Source organism: Rhamphochromis sp. 'chilingali' (assembly GCF_963969265.1).
Source record: "Rhamphochromis sp. 'chilingali' genome assembly, chromosome: 9".
NCBI classification, from domain to species: domain Eukaryota; kingdom Metazoa; phylum Chordata; class Actinopteri; order Cichliformes; family Cichlidae; genus Rhamphochromis; species Rhamphochromis sp. 'chilingali'.
Genome location: NC_137936.1, coordinates 33,525,894 through 33,543,550, shown reverse-complemented (window position 1 = coordinate 33,543,550; position 17,657 = coordinate 33,525,894). Strand labels below are relative to the sequence as shown.

The 17,657-nt window shown below is 41.9% G+C and overlaps 2 protein-coding genes across 3 annotated transcripts in view; one reads left to right on the top strand and one right to left on the bottom strand.

Annotated features, from left to right (window-relative positions):
• Positions 1-3,163: 3,163 nt before the first annotated feature.
• LOC308403159 (N-acetyltransferase 8-like) overlaps positions 3,164-17,657 on the bottom strand; it is a 561,295-nt gene continuing 546,801 nt past the window's right edge. The window contains exons 1-2 of one of the 2 annotated variants that reach the window (XM_080892423.1): positions 4,432-4,742; positions 3,164-4,058 (exon numbers count right to left, since the gene is read on the bottom strand). In XM_080892423.1, coding sequence (XP_080748549.1) covers positions 3,376-4,047 — 672 coding nt within the window. In that variant the 5' untranslated portion in view covers positions 4,048-4,058; positions 4,432-4,742 and the 3' untranslated portion in view covers positions 3,164-3,375. Of the gene's footprint in view, positions 4,059-4,431; positions 4,743-17,657 lie in introns of those variants that run through there. The other variant, XM_080892422.1, reaches the window with a different exon arrangement.
• LOC308402773 (uncharacterized protein) lies at positions 14,208-17,131 on the top strand (the record flags this gene model as incomplete). The annotated part of the gene is made up of 2 exons (XM_080891869.1): positions 14,208-15,325; positions 15,356-17,131. The coding sequence occupies exons 1-2, from the start codon at positions 14,885-14,887 to the stop codon at positions 17,129-17,131; spliced, it is 2,217 nt and encodes a 738-aa protein (XP_080747995.1). The 5' UTR covers positions 14,208-14,884.

The following is a 17,657-nucleotide window of genomic DNA, read 5'->3' as shown; positions in this document are numbered from 1 at the left end:
CACTAAATGTTTTTGTGATCAAGGCTTTGTGGGGGCCATACCATCAATTCCAGTACTTCTTGTTCTTCTTTACACTGAAGATAGTTCTTAATGACTTTGGCTTTATGTCTGGGGTCGTCGTCCTACTGCAGAATACATTTGGGGACAATAAACAATCATTTATATTTCTGAAAGCATTCTTTGTTTACAGCATTTTTTCACACCTGCCTAAAACTTTTGCAGAGTGTATATATACACACGTATATATATATATATATATATATATATATATATATATATATATATATATATATATATATATATATATATATATATATATATATATATATATATATATATATATATATATATATATATATATATATATATATATACACGGGCGATCGTGGCTCAAGAGCTGGGAGCTCGCCTTGTAATCGGAAGGTTGCCGGTTCGAGCCCTGGCTTGGACAGTCTCGGTCGTGTCCTTGGGCAAGACACTTCACCCGTTGCCTACTGGTGGTGGTCAGAGGGCCCGGTGGCGCCAGTGTCCGGCAGCCTCGCCTCTGTCAGTGCGCCCCAGGGTGGCTGTGGCTACAATGTAGCTTGCCATCACCTGTGTGTGAATGGGTGGATGACTGGATATGTAAAGCGCTTTAGGGTCCTTAGGGACTAGTAAAGCGCTATACAAATACAGGCCATTTACCATTTATATGTATGTATATATATATATATATATATATACACAGCTCCAGCTCAGTCAGATTAGATGGACAGCATTTGTGAACAGCAGTTTTCAGGTCCTTGTCCTGCTGGAAGATGAACCTCCGCCCCAGTCTCAAGTCTTTTACAGACTCCAAGAGGTTTTCTTCCTAGATTGCCCTCTATTTGGCTCCATCCATCTTCCCATCAACTCTGACCAGCTTCCCTGTCCCTGCTGAAGAGAAGCACCCCCAGAACATGATGCTGCCACCACCATATTTGACAGTGGGGATGGTGTGTTCAGAGTGATGTGCAGTGTTAGTTTTCCGCCACACATAGCGCTTTGCATTTTGGCCAAAAAGTTCCATTATGGTCTCATCTGACCAGAGCACCACATGTTTGCTGTGTCCCCCACATGGCTTGTGGCAAACTGCAAACGGGACTTCTTATGGTTTTCTGTTAACAATGGCTTTCTTCTTGCCACTCTTCCATAAAGGCCAACTTTGTGCAGTGCACGCTTCCGTTTCTGAATGATCGCTTGAACAGTGCTCCGTGGGATGTTCAAGGCTTGGGAAATCTTTTTGTAGCCTAAGCCTGCTATATTAAATTTCTCAATAACTTTATCCCTGACCTGTCTGGTGTGTTCTTTGGACTTCATGGTGTTGTTGCTCCCAATATTCTCTTAGACAACCTCTGAGGCCGTCACAGAGCAGCTGTATTTGTACTGACATTAGATTACACACAGGTGCACTCTAGTCATTAGCACTCATCAGGCAATGTCTATGGGCAACTGACTGCACTCAGACCAAAGGGGGCTGAATAATTACGCACACCCCACTTTGCAGTTATTTATTTGTAAAAAATGTTTGGAATCATGTATGATTTTCGTTCCACTTCTCACGTGTACACCACTTTGTGTTGGTCTTTCATGTGGAATTCCAATAAAATTGATTCATGTTTGTGGCTGTAATGTGACAAAATGTGAGAAAGTTCAAGGGGGCCGAATACTTTTGCAAGACACTGTACGCATTGACATAGACGGCTTCCTTATTTAACCTCCCTCTGAGGTTTGCAATCTGGGTGTCAATTTAGACTCCACTCTTTCATTCCGTGCTTATGTCAAATCTGTCACCTAAGCAGCTTTTTTCCACCTAATGAACATCTCTTGAATTCGGGCATCACTCACTGACTCTATAGCAGAGACTCATCCATGCATTTGTCACCACCAAGCTGGACTACTGAAATGCAGTCCTGTTTGGGATTTCCACTAAAGCCCTGGATAGCCTCCAGTATGTCCAGAAGGCTTTTAACAGTCTGGAAGGCTTCTAACAGGCACTAAGCTCTGGGAACATATTACCCACACCCTCATTAATCTCCACTGGCTTCCGGTCAAGTCACACATTACTTACGAGATTCTTCTTCTCACTTACAAATCCCTCAATGCCCTGGCACCTCAATATGTCTCTGACCTCCTGGAACCATACACACAGTCTCGGATGCTACGGTCCTCATCCATGGGACTTCTCAAACCTCATCTCTTCAACAAAACCTTCAACCTCTAGCTTTTTAGCTAAGCATCCTTGGGGTTTTTTGAAAGGCGCTATACAAATCAAAGTTATTATTAATGGACTTTCACAGGAGATACTATTATTTTCCTTTCTATTGTGACAAATGACAAATCAAATCATATTTTAAAATGTTGGAAGTTTTAATGCACAGCATCTACAGCAGTCAGTGAGTTTCAAACGATTTTGATTACCCATGAACTGCCGTGCACTAGCTCATTTGTTATTGTTTCACATGCTGCATCATAGCCAATCACAACATATTCTAGATGTAAAACTTGAGTTTAAACGGCATATTAGCAAATGTACTGTATTTACTTTCCAGCACTGTTTATGGTGCAGTTATATTTTAAACATCTAATACTTCCTTGTAGAAAAGGAAGTGAATGCTGTATAATATCAGAAATAAATTATTTTCATCAAAGGAGCTTCAGTGTTAGTCAGGTCAGTAGCGCCCTCTGCTGTTCACATCCATATCCACAGTATAGATTTGGGTACAACATACTGAATTTAAAAATCAAATCTTCATTTCATAAGCAAATTAAAATCCTTGTTATTAAGATTTTTACATACTTTGTATCATGTGCTTACAATATGTTGTGTGTACTGTATTTTAAAATGTTTCTCCAAATATTGGTAATTAATAGAAAAACATTTAGACATTATACATTAGACGTTATCTCTCGCATAATAAGAATGATGAATTTTCAAACACTATTTGTTACAACTACTAACGCCTGTGGGCGTATACGGAGATTTTGAAACGTATTTTTTTTCACTTTCTTTTTTTTTTTTTAAATAAAAATAATTTATTAATTAAAACAGTTAAAAGTGGTCAGTACAACTGATTATGTGAAATCATCACTGAAAAGTACACATTGTAAGGATTAACTGTTAGTGAATCATGGTGTAGTGGGAGGAAACCAGAAAGTTTTTAGTAACAACATCTTGCTCCTTACATTCATATCTGTTCATAGAGTCCTACAGTGTACATCAAATTTGGCATTTTTTCACACCTAAACCAGAGGGTTTTGGTTACAGTCAAGTTTAACCATTGCCAAATATTAAACCACTGTTAAAGAGGAGCCAAGCATGAAAACAACACATTGCTGATGAGTGTTATTTTACATTTACAAGTATTTTTCCATCCTTATAATCGTGACCCTGGCCAGTGAAATGATCCAATGAGCTGCCTGTGCTTTGATATGAGACTGGACACGGTTAAACCCCACTTTGCTGTACAGGGCCACAGCTGCCATTTGGGTGGAGCTAGTCTCCAACACCACCTTGGAGAAGCCCCGTTCTTTACAGAAGTCAACCGCGGTCTGAGTCAACCTAAAGCCGAGGCCCATCCGTCTATACTGTGGGAAAATGATCATTCTGAACATTTCCCCATACTTTTCTGTCCCACTGTGTTTAGCTACCACAGCCACCATACCAACAACCTGGGCTCTCGCTCCAACCTCAGCCTCAGCCACCCAGAAACAGTCATCAGGTCTGCTGAGGAAGTTCCCAGGGATGTCCTGCATGTCGGTGCGAAGTTTATACCTGACGTAGTATGCATATACTTCATGACAGCAGCAGTAGATGAGACCTACCCAAGCTGCTGGGAACAGCACAGCCCCAAACACAGAGCCAAGGAGATAACCAACAGCACACAGAGTCGGGGTGATGGTGAGGTAAAGGGGACTGGTCATGGCGTTATAGAAACATGGACGGATATGCTCCAAGGTGCCAGTACTGAAGAGGGTGAGCACTGTGTCCTTGTCTGCAGGACGGTACCGACGGATCACCAGCTGCATGACGAAAGTAACTACAAGGAAAATCATAAAACAGTGAGAAATGCTGTTGTTATTTACACTACATTACTAAGCATGACCCTTAAGGAAAATTATTTTTAGTTTTTTACTTAGTTTCCTTTTTTGTAATTTAATTTGATTTTATTAAGTCTGCTTATCTGTAGCACTGTTTATGGTTGTGTTTAATATAACATTTAGCTACCATAAACAAGGAATTTCCAGATCCTATCACCTCTCTTGTATTATACAAATTATCTTGAGGCAATTGTTGCTGGTTAAAAAACAAAAAAGTGACTATAGTGACTATATGAGTTGCTGTGTAATAAATTTGTCTGCTAGCCAGATTACAATCGCACAATTACCTCTGCTTTACGTTAGTGAACTTACACAGGTTGATCCTTCACGGAGAAGAGTTCACACGAAACAATGAAGAAGCGCAGCAACACTGTGAATCAGCTCAACTTCTAGACTGGTTAATAAAACACAAAAGCAGCACAAAAGCTTGACTCTCACAGCCCATGTAATACTTCGATGGGATAATTCGGTTCAAAGTACAGCTGTAAAAGTGTTAAACATCATCTATTGTTACACTAACTGTTACACTATGCTGGTTAATAAAACACAGCTTGACTCCTACAGCACTTATAATACTTAGATGAGGTGATTAGGTTCAAAGTCCAGCTGTAAAAGCAAGCAGCAGCAGCCAGAGCGGATATATTACATCATATCTTAAGGCAGACCTTCCCAAAGTGTGGGGCCCGCCCCCTAGGAGGGGGGGCGCTATGAAAAGGAAGAGAAAAAAAAACAAACCAAAGCTTGGACACTGCTAGCACGGGGCGCCTCCACAAACGCAAATCAGGAGATGAAGCATAGCTAAATATGTTTCCAAACCAACTTCATTCTAAGCCAAAGACTAGAAAATATGGTGAAGCATATCTTCCCTTTGGTTTCACCTGCACAAGTGCCAAGGTAGGTCTCCCCTGCAGAATTGGTCTTTCCTTCGTCACGAGCAGCGCTGGGCTCTTCAAATCAAACAGTATCCCACATTCTTGATTTTTAGTTCACAAACACTTGTTGTAATGACTAACTACTCCTGACATTTTGGAGATGTTAGCTCTTTACACAGTAAAGTTACAGCGGGATACAAATAACATCAGGCTGATCCTGCTACGATTTCTTCCCCCTGTACAAATCACGGACAAACAGCATCCAACAGTTGTTTATGTTTTTGAACCCATTTTGCAGAGGGATTGAAAATTTTATTGATAGCAATGTTGAATATTATTACACAGGAAAAAAAACAACTACATGTAAAATAATTACACCGTGACGCCTCTGCCTTTGTAAATGGAGGGACAGTAACTGCGCGTAAAACCTGAAGATTGTCAGATTAACAGTATTTTGTCTCTGTCTCCCATTCTGCAATTCATCTCATGTAAACAATTACGTGGCGCACAGCGTGACGTGAAAAAAAGGCACATACCTTTGACGTTGCGTGATGAACTCTGTATTCCTCGTCCACACGTAAACGAAAAAAGGGAGTTTTAAGGAGTGATTCCAAACGCCGTTTACGTGTGGACGAAACAGCTGCGTTTTCAAAAATACCCGTGTAGGTGCGGACATAGCTTAAAAGAGTTAGTAGTTTATTTCCTTACCACCTGCAATTTATTGCATATTACTTGTATTTGCTTAACTGTTTACTAAATGTTTGAGGTGTGAAATAAACCGCAATGGAGAAAAATATGGGTGTGTGTGGTTGGAGGATATGTTCGTGCGTGCGTGTGCGCACGCGAGGGGGGCGCGAACATTTTTCTTGTAAAACAAAGGGGGGCGCAGCAAAAAAAAGTTTGGGAACCACTGTCTTAAGGACCTTGTAGTACCATATCACCCTATTAGAGCACTTCGCTCTCGCACTGCAGGCTTGTTGTTCCTAGAGTATTTAGAAGTAGAATGGGAGGGAGAGCCTTCAGTTTTCAGGCCCCTCTTCTGTGGAACCAGCTTCCAGACACTTTCTCTACTTTTAAGATTAGGCTTAAAACTTTCCTTTTTGCTAAAGCATATAGTTAGGGCTGGACCAGGTGACCCTGAATCCTCCCTTAGTTATGCTGCAATAGACGTAGGCTGCCGGGGATTCCCATGATGCATTGAGTTTTTCCTTTCCAGTCACCTTTCTCACTCACTATGTGTTAACAGACCTCTCTGCATTGAATCATGTCTGTTATTAATCTCTGTCTCTCTTCCACAGCATGTCTTTTATCCTGTCTTCCTTCTCTCACCCCAACCGGTTGCAGCAGATGGCCCCGGCCCTCCCTGAGCCTGGTTCTGCCGGAGGTTTCTTCCAGTTAAAAGGGAGTTTTTCCTTCCCACTGTCGCCAAAGTGCTTGCTCATAGGGGGTCATATGATTGTTGGATTTTTCTCTGTATCTACTGTACAATATAAATCTGCTGTTGGGATTTGGCACTATATAAATAAAATTGAATTGATTTGAATATACAGCAGGTAACAAAAACAGAGACTTGCAGGCTCCATTTCTACCTGTTCATGTTTCTACAGTAGAATCATGCGGAGATCGCTTTAAAGTCTCTTTGGGTTGGTTTTTGTATTTGCTTTTTGTTCATATGTAAATTAATAGAGGGGTATAGAGGGTGTTGGTGTGTAGGACTGTAGTCTGAGTTGAAAACTGATGAGTTTTGGGAGAAAGCATGACATCAGTTTTTTGGGGGTCGAAGTTTGGAAGAGTTTTATATATTGTATAACTAGCTTTTGAAAAGGGGCACATAGCAGGCTGAATAACAACAACTCACATTCGTCAATAATCTAGTATGGAATCGCATCATACTATAAATAAAAAGAAACATTCTTTTTTCTCCGCATTGTAAAGTTATCATGTCGTGACAGTAGAATTGGTCAGTTTCAATATTATTACGGGGCCAACATTATTACGTGTATGATGATGCTTGAAATACACCACACAGAGATGTGAGGAACAACAGCAGGGTTGGCTCCATGGCCTTTCTCTGTTTCTAATATAAACAGTATCAGTGTCTCATCTTTGGCTTCCTGCTGCACATCTTAGCATCCTTCCATTAATACAATCAAACAAGCAGAAGCAATGTCTGAACTACAATACTTCTTGAATTAACAACCGAGGGATTTCCCTATTCTGGGTAAATATATTATGTTAGTGATAAAAACAAACTTATAAGAAAACTAGTGCAATGAAACCAAAATCACAGTGAGGTTATGATCTACACTGCAGTCAGACACTAGGGGGCAATAGAGAGGGGGTTTTGTTTTGGTTTGTTTTTGCTGTCATTGCTGTCGTAGGGCAAACGTGGGGCAAATATGTTGGTATGGGACACATTGCTCATAGGATTTTAGTAAGTGAAGGAAATATTTAATTTAAATCAACCTTCCAAGGTTCCTTGTTAAATAAACACAGTGACCATAAAAAGGTGAAGTTCAGTAGCTATAAAACTGTTATTTCAGTTTATGGTTTGTGTATTCATCCTTTAGATTACAGACTGACTGTGTGGTTACATCTTAACTATTTTTGGCTGTTTTAACATGAATGTTTTCTTCTTTTTGAACTTTGCTTTTTGACTGTTATTTGTCAAGCTGACTGACCTTCCATGTACAACCACTAAATTGAATTACTTAAATTTGTTGGATACTTTGATTTTATGCCGTCTCAGGTCCACTTTTTGTTCAACACTGATAAAATCCAAATTAAATTAATAATTTGTTCAGATTTTATTTATTATAAGGAACTGTATTTTCAGAACTGAATTTTTCAGGTTACAGCCTTTACTGCTTTATTTGAATTTTGGTTTAACATAGAAAAGACTTTAAGGGGAAAAAACTCTAAATAGACTTGCTTTTAAAAATCATATTACACATTTTTACATTTAATTTCTGTTTTACAAAAGACTTTTATGGATTTTTATTTTTATTTTTACAAGTTTACCTTATTCAAAATGTTATGTGGTCATGGTGACAGTGGTCTGACAGTGGTCTGTCGCCATGACAGTATTTTGTCTTTGCATGAGACTGTTAGTTATTTCTGGACTGGTTTATTTAGGTTTATTTCCTGAGTGTGTTATTTCGTTATGCTTCTGAGTTTTCTTAGTTCTCTGGTCCTTGTTTAGTTTAGGCAGTTCTTATTTTGTCCATGTGTCTGTCTGTCTGTCTGTCTCTCTCTCTCTCTCTGCGTGTTAGTGATTTCCTGTTTAATTGTAACAATCACTTGTCTTTTGCATTGTGTTCATTTTTGCGTCCCCTGTCTTGTTAGTCAGACTCAAATGTGGATCTGGCTGTCTAGCTAAGTTCTTATTAAGGTAATATGACAGCATAGTTTAAAAATAATCTTATTTTAATGTCACAAATGTTCTTCAATAAACTGGTTGTTGTCGTGCACTGATATTAACACTCACGGTATGGCTGAAGGCTGCTTCTCCTGTCACTTCTTTATCCCAAGACGTTGATTCTGTTCATCTGGATGTAGCGCTTTAAGCGGGAGAAACATTTCATCACTCATCCAAGTCATTTCTTTAATCTCAGCTGACTGCAGGTTTCCCCAACCTAAAGAGTACATTTGCACAATGACTAAATCTACCCCACTGAATGAACAATGGGTTGTGAGGCCAGCATTGTAAGATGGCACCCTTAGGCCCCTTCCGCGATTCAGAGATGGCCTTTCCCTTTTCACATAAATGGTCTCCTTGACTCCTCGCTCAAACCAGCGTTCCTCCCTGTCCAGGATGTGTACATCCTCATCATTGAAAGAGTGTCCACCTGGCCTGTTGAAGGAAATAGAGTGTGAAGTCCTGGCCCGACTAGTCAGGTCTTCTGTGTTGTGCCAGCTGCTATACCAGAGTTTGCCCAATGTATAAATCATGACAATCCTCCTTGCACTTAACAGCGTGCACTATATTACTCTGTTTGTGTCAGGGGACCCGATCGTTGGGGTAGATCAATTTTTGGCACATGGTGTTTAGAAAAAATGTGTCTCAACTGTTCCAATACTTCTGACACATAAGGGATCAGGCAGCAGTTGTCCTTCTCTCCTAGATCGGCTATTATTTTTATTCTCCCAGGGCACTCCGGCTTCCTCCCACAGTCCAAAGACATGCAGTTACTGGCAGGGCTGGACTGGGACAAAAAAATCGGCATTTTGACTAGAGACCGGCCCACCAGGTATTAAAGCCATAGAGCCTTTGAATGAAAACAAACACTGTTGTAACAGTGATGTACACTGTCTTGTTGGTATATGTATGATTTCTATACATTTTACTTCAGATAAAAACTTTGGTTGTAAGATTCAGATAATTATTTAATAAAAGTGAGATATTTTAAATGAGAAGAAGAAAGAAAAGTATTTCTTTGTGCCCCCCTTTCCCTGTTAATGCCCTACCTGGCCCCCTGGCAAAACTTTGCTAGACCCGCCCCTGCAGTTACCAGTTGTCAGCTACAAAGGATCCTGGTGTTATTTGTCTCTCAGAAACAGTTCATAACTTCCCTTCAACTCATCCATGTCACCTAAAAGGTAAACCTGTTTCTCCATCACCTGTTCAGCTCTGATGTTTCAGTAAGGACATCTCCTGGTTTCATCTTCATGTTTTCCTCTCACCACATATCCAAACCGATATCATGACCAGCAGCTTGAAAACTAGAAATTAATATTAAATAAATTCTAACAACAGCTGATCAAGCTTAAACGTGCTGCTGTTGTTTAGCGCGACAACCGCTGGTTTCCTGTTTCTGGTGCAAAGTGGGAGATAAACAAACAAGAGAGAAAAACTGATCAGCTGATCATTGATCAGTTTCATGATTGAAGTAGCAACAAGAGGGGGAGAGAATGAGAGAAGAAGCAGCAGCTGTGCGGTGTAAACACAGAATAACTCCAGCTTTGTGTCTTTTCCATTGTAGCTGAAGTACAGGACAAACTGTGTTCTTTCTCAACGAAACGCGTAATATTTTCTCTGAATACGGGACGATTCCGTTTTTTACGGGACGGTTGGCAACACTACTAACCTTATGAATAAAATAAAGTTCACTATTAGTAACATCATAGCACCCACCCAGCTATATAGAAACTCCGTCATGCTAGCTAGTGCGCAGTACGAGTTATTGTAACTGACTGTAAAAAGTCAGCACAACGAAAATAAACTCCACCTAAACTTGGTTTATATCTGACCCAGATCGACTGCAGGTCATAACTTCTTACCTGAAGTTCAGTACACCTGATACTCGGCCCGGCGGCCGCGTCAGGTCTCTCCTCCTCCTGCCTCCACTTTCCCTCATCCACCTGTTGCCTCTGTGGAAGCTCCACCATAGCCACCACCAAACAACTGAGTTATTTTTACACATCGACCAGCATCTGGCCAATCCAACACCTTTTATTGTTTGTGCTGTTACAAAAAACAAACAAACAAACAAAAAACATCGGCCCATAAAAATGAAAAATCACCATCGGCCCACCGGTCAAATGCCCGGTATGCCCGTTGGCCATTCCAGCTATGGCTGCTGGGGTTAGGTCAACTGAAAACACTAAATTGCCCATGGGAGTGAATGTGAGTATGATTGGTTGTCTGTGTGTTAGCCCTGCGACAGACTGGCGACCTGTCCAGAGTGTACCCTGCCTCTCACCCTAAGACAGCTGGCACAGGCTCCAGTGCTCCCGCGACTCTGAAAGGAGAAGTGGATGGATGGATTTATTTATTCATTCCACATAAAATGTAAAAAACAAATTATAAAACACAAAAAACAACTATTTACAATTCAACTTTTAACTATTTCAACTTTCAACTTTTTCCTTTTAAACAAATTTAAAGTGAAGAACACAAAACACTGCAAACCAAACTGAAATTATTCTAGATTTTGCTTCTTTTCTTGGTGTCACTCATTTTCTTGACTATACCTTTCTAACGTATCAATGTTGACTCTTGTTGTTGCCCCTGGCTCTCTTTCTCTCTCTTCCTCCTGCACTGTTCATGTGCTACTGCTGCTGTGAGTGTAACTACCACCCCTTCCCCCTCTGCTCAGCGCAAACACAAGGCACAAACACATATTGGCCAATCACAAGCGGCGTGAAGTAAAAAAAAAGAAAGAGAGAGGGTGAGAGAAAGAAAAAAAACACATGGCTCCCAATAAGGAGCCGGCTTCCGTTATTCACTTCAAGGAGCCGGCTCTACCCATATGGAAAAGATATATATAAATCTTATAAAGTTTGTATCTGTCTTGTGTGAAACTTGTATGAAAAGCATACAAGAGTGAAAACAGATATAAGATCCCTTGAAAAGTTATATAAATGAAACGTGTGTGTTTTGGACACTTACTAAAACAATATATGAAAGTATTGAGAAAGTGGCCACTTTCATGAGTAAATCATGTAAGCCTTATATGATTTACTCATGAACAATGTTCCCTCTAATTTTTCACGTGTCTGAGCGAACACACAAACTCCCTGAGCGATCCCTTGGACCACTGTGAGCGACATCAGACGTGTGCACTGTGGTCACGCCAGCATCGAATCCATCCAAGTTATATGGTTTATTAAAATAATCAAATTACAGCGTTTACATTTATGTTAGACTACTTTTAATTAACTGCTTTAGCCCATTTACAATGAAAATGTAAAAAAAATCTTGTTCATGACCTGTGTAGTATGTTAGCTCTATTGGAAGTAAAAATAACTTGAACTCCAATTTCGAAAACACAACTTTTTTTTTTATTTTTATAAAGCTCTGACTTGTATTATGAGTCTGTGGTCTGGGAGAGAGTCTGTAACTCTGTTTCCAAAATACAGTATATAATGACCAATGCTGGCCAATTAATTATATAGTTACTTCTTCAAAAAAGTAACAGAGTTTGGCAAACAAAGTTTTTTGCAGCTATTTTTTTTAAATGCAGCCAAGGCATTTTTAAATAAACATTTCAAACTATTTACAGAACAATCAGCTGTTCTGCATCAAATCTGATGCCACACAAATTATTTGTGCCACTCCAAAAAATAATTCCTGTCCATTATGAGATAAAGGAGAACAACAGCCTGATACCTGCAGGCCTGACAGAGTAGATGTATCACTCCTGTATCAGTCTGTAACATTCAGCAGTCGCCTCATTGTTCTGACACACACAACAAAACTATTGACTACACTACACACTAACGACACAAGATTTGCGCTAAACGTCACAAATCTCTCACATCTCAAAACACCGCAGTCACTCCTAAAACTTCCCCCGTTTCTTAACAACTAGATGCCACGTTGCCATATCATTTTTTGATTGGTCGACGAATTTGATTGGACGAATAAGAAAGGCAGAGGGGGGTGGGGTTTGTTTTTGTTCACAGGCGGAGAGTGCTTTCGAGCCTTTTTTCTTATAAAACGCCGATTTAACCGTTTCTTCCTGCAGTAAATATAAACAACGACAGTATTCAGGAAGAAAACCAAACATTGCATTTTTTTTTATCACAACTCTGGTTTTACGTGGCCTATCAACACAATTTAAAAACTGGTATAAAGTCCACACGTTTTCCGTCAATTGTCCCGTCCGTCTGTCCTGCTCTAGTGATGGGTCGTTCGCGAACGAAATGGCTCTTAGAGCCGACTCTTTGAAGTGAACGACGCGAGCCGGCTCCTTATCGCGAGCCGTCACGTGGGTTTTTTTTTTTTTTTCTTTCTCTCAGCCTCTCTCTCGCACTTTTTTTCCGCTTCACTCTGCACACGAGCCTTGTGCTTTACGCTGGGCAGAGGGGGGAGGGGCGGTAGTTACACTCAGTAGCACAGGAACAGAGCCAGAGAGAGAGAAAGAGAGGCAGGGACAACAACATTAGAAAGGTATAGTAATCATCCACAACTATTTTCGGTTGCAGATGATAAAGGATTGAGAAAGTTTATTCATGCAGGTCCATATGACAGAGAATATGCATGTTCTTTTAGTTTTCATATTATAATTTATATTTAATTGTGTTGTGGTTTGCAGTGTTTTGTGTTCTTTTCACTTTAAATTTGTGAAAGGAAAAAGCTGAAAATTTAAATAGTTAAAAGTTGAAATGTGAATAGTTGATTTTTGTATTATATGATTTATTTATTACATTTTATGTGGAGTGAATAAATAAAAGTATATTTACGGTGGCCCCTAGAGACAAAGCACATACAAACTTCAAATCACGTACGAACTCTGAAGCATGTACAAACTCCAAAACACGTAAAAACACGTACAAACTCCAAAACACGTAAAAACTCCAAAAACACGTAAAAACACGTACAAACTCCGAAGCACGTAAAAACTCAGAAGCATATAAAAACTCAGAAGCACATAAAAACTCAAAACACGTACAAAAGACAACAGAAGTGCTCCAGGATGCTGGGCGCAGTGTTGAGCCTTTGTTATCTTGTGGCTACACAAGCCAGCAAGTACCAACGACCGGATTTGGTGTGTGGTAATAACAGGTAAATGAACTTTTTTTTAAATTATTTGAATATATATATGAGTGCCTGTGTATAAATATACAAACAATACACACATGCTTTCAATTGTGTAATTTAAGTGATCTAGTAGCTCTGCTTTGGAAGTTCAGTTCATGCTAGAAATGTGTTTTGGAGTTTGTACGTGTTTTGTCTCTAGGGGCCACCGCATATATTTATATATAAACATATATAAATAAAACCACTTGTTTTTACGTTAGTAATTCCTTTTGTGCATAATTTTATATTATTGTTAATAATAAATTAATTAAAGCAACAAAACAACCTGAAGAGCCGGTTCGGAGCCGAAAGAGCCGGCTCTTTTTAGTGAGCCGAACCGAAAGAGCCGGATCTCTAAAAAGAGCCGGAAATCCCATCACTATCCTGCTCACATCTCCAATGGTTGTACACGTTGTCATTAACGTGGCTTCACTCCACATCAGCCACGCCCTTTGCCAGCTAAAACACCGGTGTCGGCACATAAGGACGCTGTTATAGCCTGTCAACGACGTTGATTGGCTGCGCATATAGGCATTATTGGCTGGACTATGGGATAAGGTGGCATCGTTCCCAAATGGGAGCAGCCAGTCACTTACTGACTAACACTTGTTATGACCCAGTGATGTGTTTGTTGGTGTTGTGCCTCCCACCGGAGGATGGTGGCGGTATTTTCCCTTTTTTCTCCCCTAGGAGGTGGACACCTGGGCGTGGCTGCTAGGTATCTGGGTGGAGTCTCTACACACCTTCCGACTGGATAATTGATGGACCACCTCCAGTACTTAACGTCCGGATGACAGTCACCTGGGAGTGCTGTTTGGAACCCCGTTGACTCGGTCACAGAGTTGTGGGTTGTGTCATTGTAGTGCAGGCTGGAGTATTCACGTGTACCTCTAGCCTTGCCATGTAAATAATTGTAAATAAGTTAACCAGTGGCGGTCACTTTTTTGTTCCTTTGCTGTATAACTTTCACTGTCGCAGCCTAGTAGGCGTGAGAAGCCGTTTTCTTTTGTTGAACAAGTTTTCTCCTGTTTTTCGTTAGATAGTTAGGTAAGTGACTTGTCTTTTGTTTGGGCTTCTTTTTATTTTGGTGTAGGGAAGACTAGGGATTGTTTTATAGGGAGTTTTGTTTATTGTTTTGGCATTGCTCACTGCTGATGAAAATAAATGGCTGCTTAAATACTTAAAAAAAGGTGTCGTTGTTGGGGTTTGTGTGTGGGTGGGAAGTGAGTGGGGCAAACTATTTGTTACGTTTATTTACTTGCCGGGACCAGAACGTAACATATTGGGGGCTCGTCTCTTTTGTGTTCTTTTTGTGGCTTGTTTTCTTGGTTGGCGGTTTTTTCTTGTGTGGGGGGGTGTGTGTGTTAGGATGGAGTTTAAGTTGGAGGACTTCACTCTGAGCCCGTCTGCGGAGAAGTTGGACAGGTGTAAAAAGGCTGACCTCTTGCTTGTTGCTGAATTCTTTGACGTGACTGTGCCGTTGACTGCGAAGAAGAAAGAGCTTAGGGAGCTCCTGTGTGTCCAGTTGACGGACAGGGGGTTGTTTGGTGAGCCGGGTCCTGCAGGGGGGGTTGAGCTGGGGGCTGTTGCTGGTGTTTCTGCCCCACTGAAAAATCTCCCTTTTCCGCCTAGCCCTTCTGTGGAGGAGCTGCAGTTAACGCTGCGCATTAAGGAGGTGGAGCTAAAGAAACAGCAGTTGGAGGTGGACGCTATGCACTTGAGGATCAGGGCTCTGGAGGTAGAGAGGGGAGCCTCTGTGTCTGCCAGCCCTCCTGTACCTCGGTTAGCCCCGCAGTCACCATCCCCGCAGGTACCCTCTCCGGAGTCATCATCCCCGCAGGTACCCTCCCCGGAGTCATCATCCCCGCAGTCGCCATCTCCGCAGCCACCGGCCCCGATGCCAGGTGGTGGCTTTGATGTGAGTAAACACATCAAAATGGTGCCGGCGTTTCGGGAAACTGAGGTGGATTCGTATTTCACAGTGTTTGAACGTATCGCAGGTGCGCTGCACTGGCCAAAGGATGTGTGGTCTCTTTTACTCCAATGTAGATTGGTGGGGAAAGCTCAAGAGGTATGCACCGCTCTTTCTCTGGAGGACAGTTTTGACTATGATATGGTGAAGGCTGCTGTCCTACGCGCTTACGAGCTTGTGCCAGAGGCTTACAGGCAGAGATTTAGGGATGGGAAAAAATCCGCCAACCAGACCTATGTGGAGTTTGCCAGAGAAAAGAAAACTCTGTTTGATAAGTGGTGTCATGCTACAGAAGTAAAAACCTTGGAAGACCTGCGTGAGTTGGTGACGTTAGAAGAGTTTAAAAATCAACTACCAGACACTGTGGTAACCTACTTAAACGAACAGAAGGTTACGACTCTCGCCGCTGCTGCTATACGGGCTGATGAGTTTGTGTTGACACACAAAGTGGTGTTTTCGGTTCCTGCTCACAGTTTTCCGTCTTCCAGTAGCCCGCCCAGATGGTCTCCAAGGGGCACCCGCCGTGCCATCCCCTCATCCATTGAGAACCGCGTGTGTTTTTTTTGCCATGAGCAGGGACACCTTATTGCGGTTTGCCCTGCTCTGAAGAGAAAAGAAATGACCAGGCAGGGTACATCTCCTTCCCCAATAAACCTTCTACAGACAAACTCTCCTACTTGGGGGGAGGTGATGGCCCCCGAAAATGATAAAGTAGATAAGGAGTTTAAGCCGTTTGTGTCAAACGGCTTTGTTTCCTTGATAGGAGAAGATCGGCGGACTCCTGTCAGTATTTTGCGAGACACTGGTGCGAAACAGTCGCTCATTCGTGAGGGGGTCTTACCGTTTTCAACTCAATCCTGTTGTGGGGCGGATGTGTTAGCCTGGGGAGTTAGGATGTGTGTAATACGGGTTCCTTTACACTTGGTGCAGCTTTCGTCTCAGTTTTTGTCTGGTGAGGTTAAGCTTGGGGTGCGGCCCCAGTTACCGGTTGCAGGTATTGACATCATCTTGGGAAACGATCTAGCTGGCGGCACAGTTTTTCCGTCGCCAGAAGTAGTCGATATACCACTTACAGATAACAGTGGTTTCGATCGTGCCACATCAAAGGCTGTTCAAACCGTCAGTGTAAAGACATTTAGGCAGAGGAGAGGTGCGAGTGGATCCCAGCAACAGCAGCAGCAAAATGCTGAAACCAGGCCACCTGCTAGAAAAAGACAAGGACCTCGACGGCATAGGGACCGCAGAAGAGGCCAGCTGATGGTGGCTAATGCTCCATCCCCCACCCTTAAATTTGACACAGACTTTGATTTTGATTCCTCCAACGCGCAATTCATTAAGGAGGCGCTTGAGAAGAAGTTACAGGAGGGGCTGAATCTAAAGGATGGGAATTCTGAGGGAAGGGAAAAGGAGGGGTTGCAGCTGAGTTCAGGGGAGGATCATTTTGGTCCAAAGTGCTACTATGACAAAGCAAAGTTTTTCTTTGACAACATCTCATCTGATAATGGGCTCAGACTGACGTGGGCAGAGGAGCGAAAGCGCAATCTGGAGACTTTTGGTGTCCCTGGGCGGTTCCTGAGGGGCCAAGGATTCAGAGGTGGACGCCAGTGTTTTGGGGGCGGGTGCAGTGCTCGTGCAGGAGGATGAAAATGGCATTGACCACCCAGTCTGTTTCTTTTCTAGAACATTTCTAAAACAGCAACCAGCGCCTCATGCGTTGGTCCTTACTCCTACAGGATTTCAACATTGAGATCCAATATATAAGAGCTTAGAGAATGTTATGGCTGATGCCCTCTCTAGGTCGTAAATCAAACATCTTTGTGTGGGGTTGGATGTTTGATTTTTTTTGGGTGGGGGAAACTGTTATGACCCAGTGATGTGTTTGTTGGTGTTGTGCCTCCCACCGGAGGATGGTGGCGGTATTTTCCCTTTTTTCTCCCCTAGGAGGTGGACACCTGGGCGTGGCTGCTAGGTATCTGGGTGGAGTCTCTACACACCTTCCGACTGGATAATTGATGGACCACCTCCAGTACTTAACGTCCGGATGACAGTCACCTGGGAGTGCTGTTTGGAACCCCGTTGACTCGGTCACAGAGTTGTGGGTTGTGTCATTGTAGTGCAGGCTGGAGTATTCACGTGTACCTCTAGCCTTGCCATGTAAATAATTGTAAAT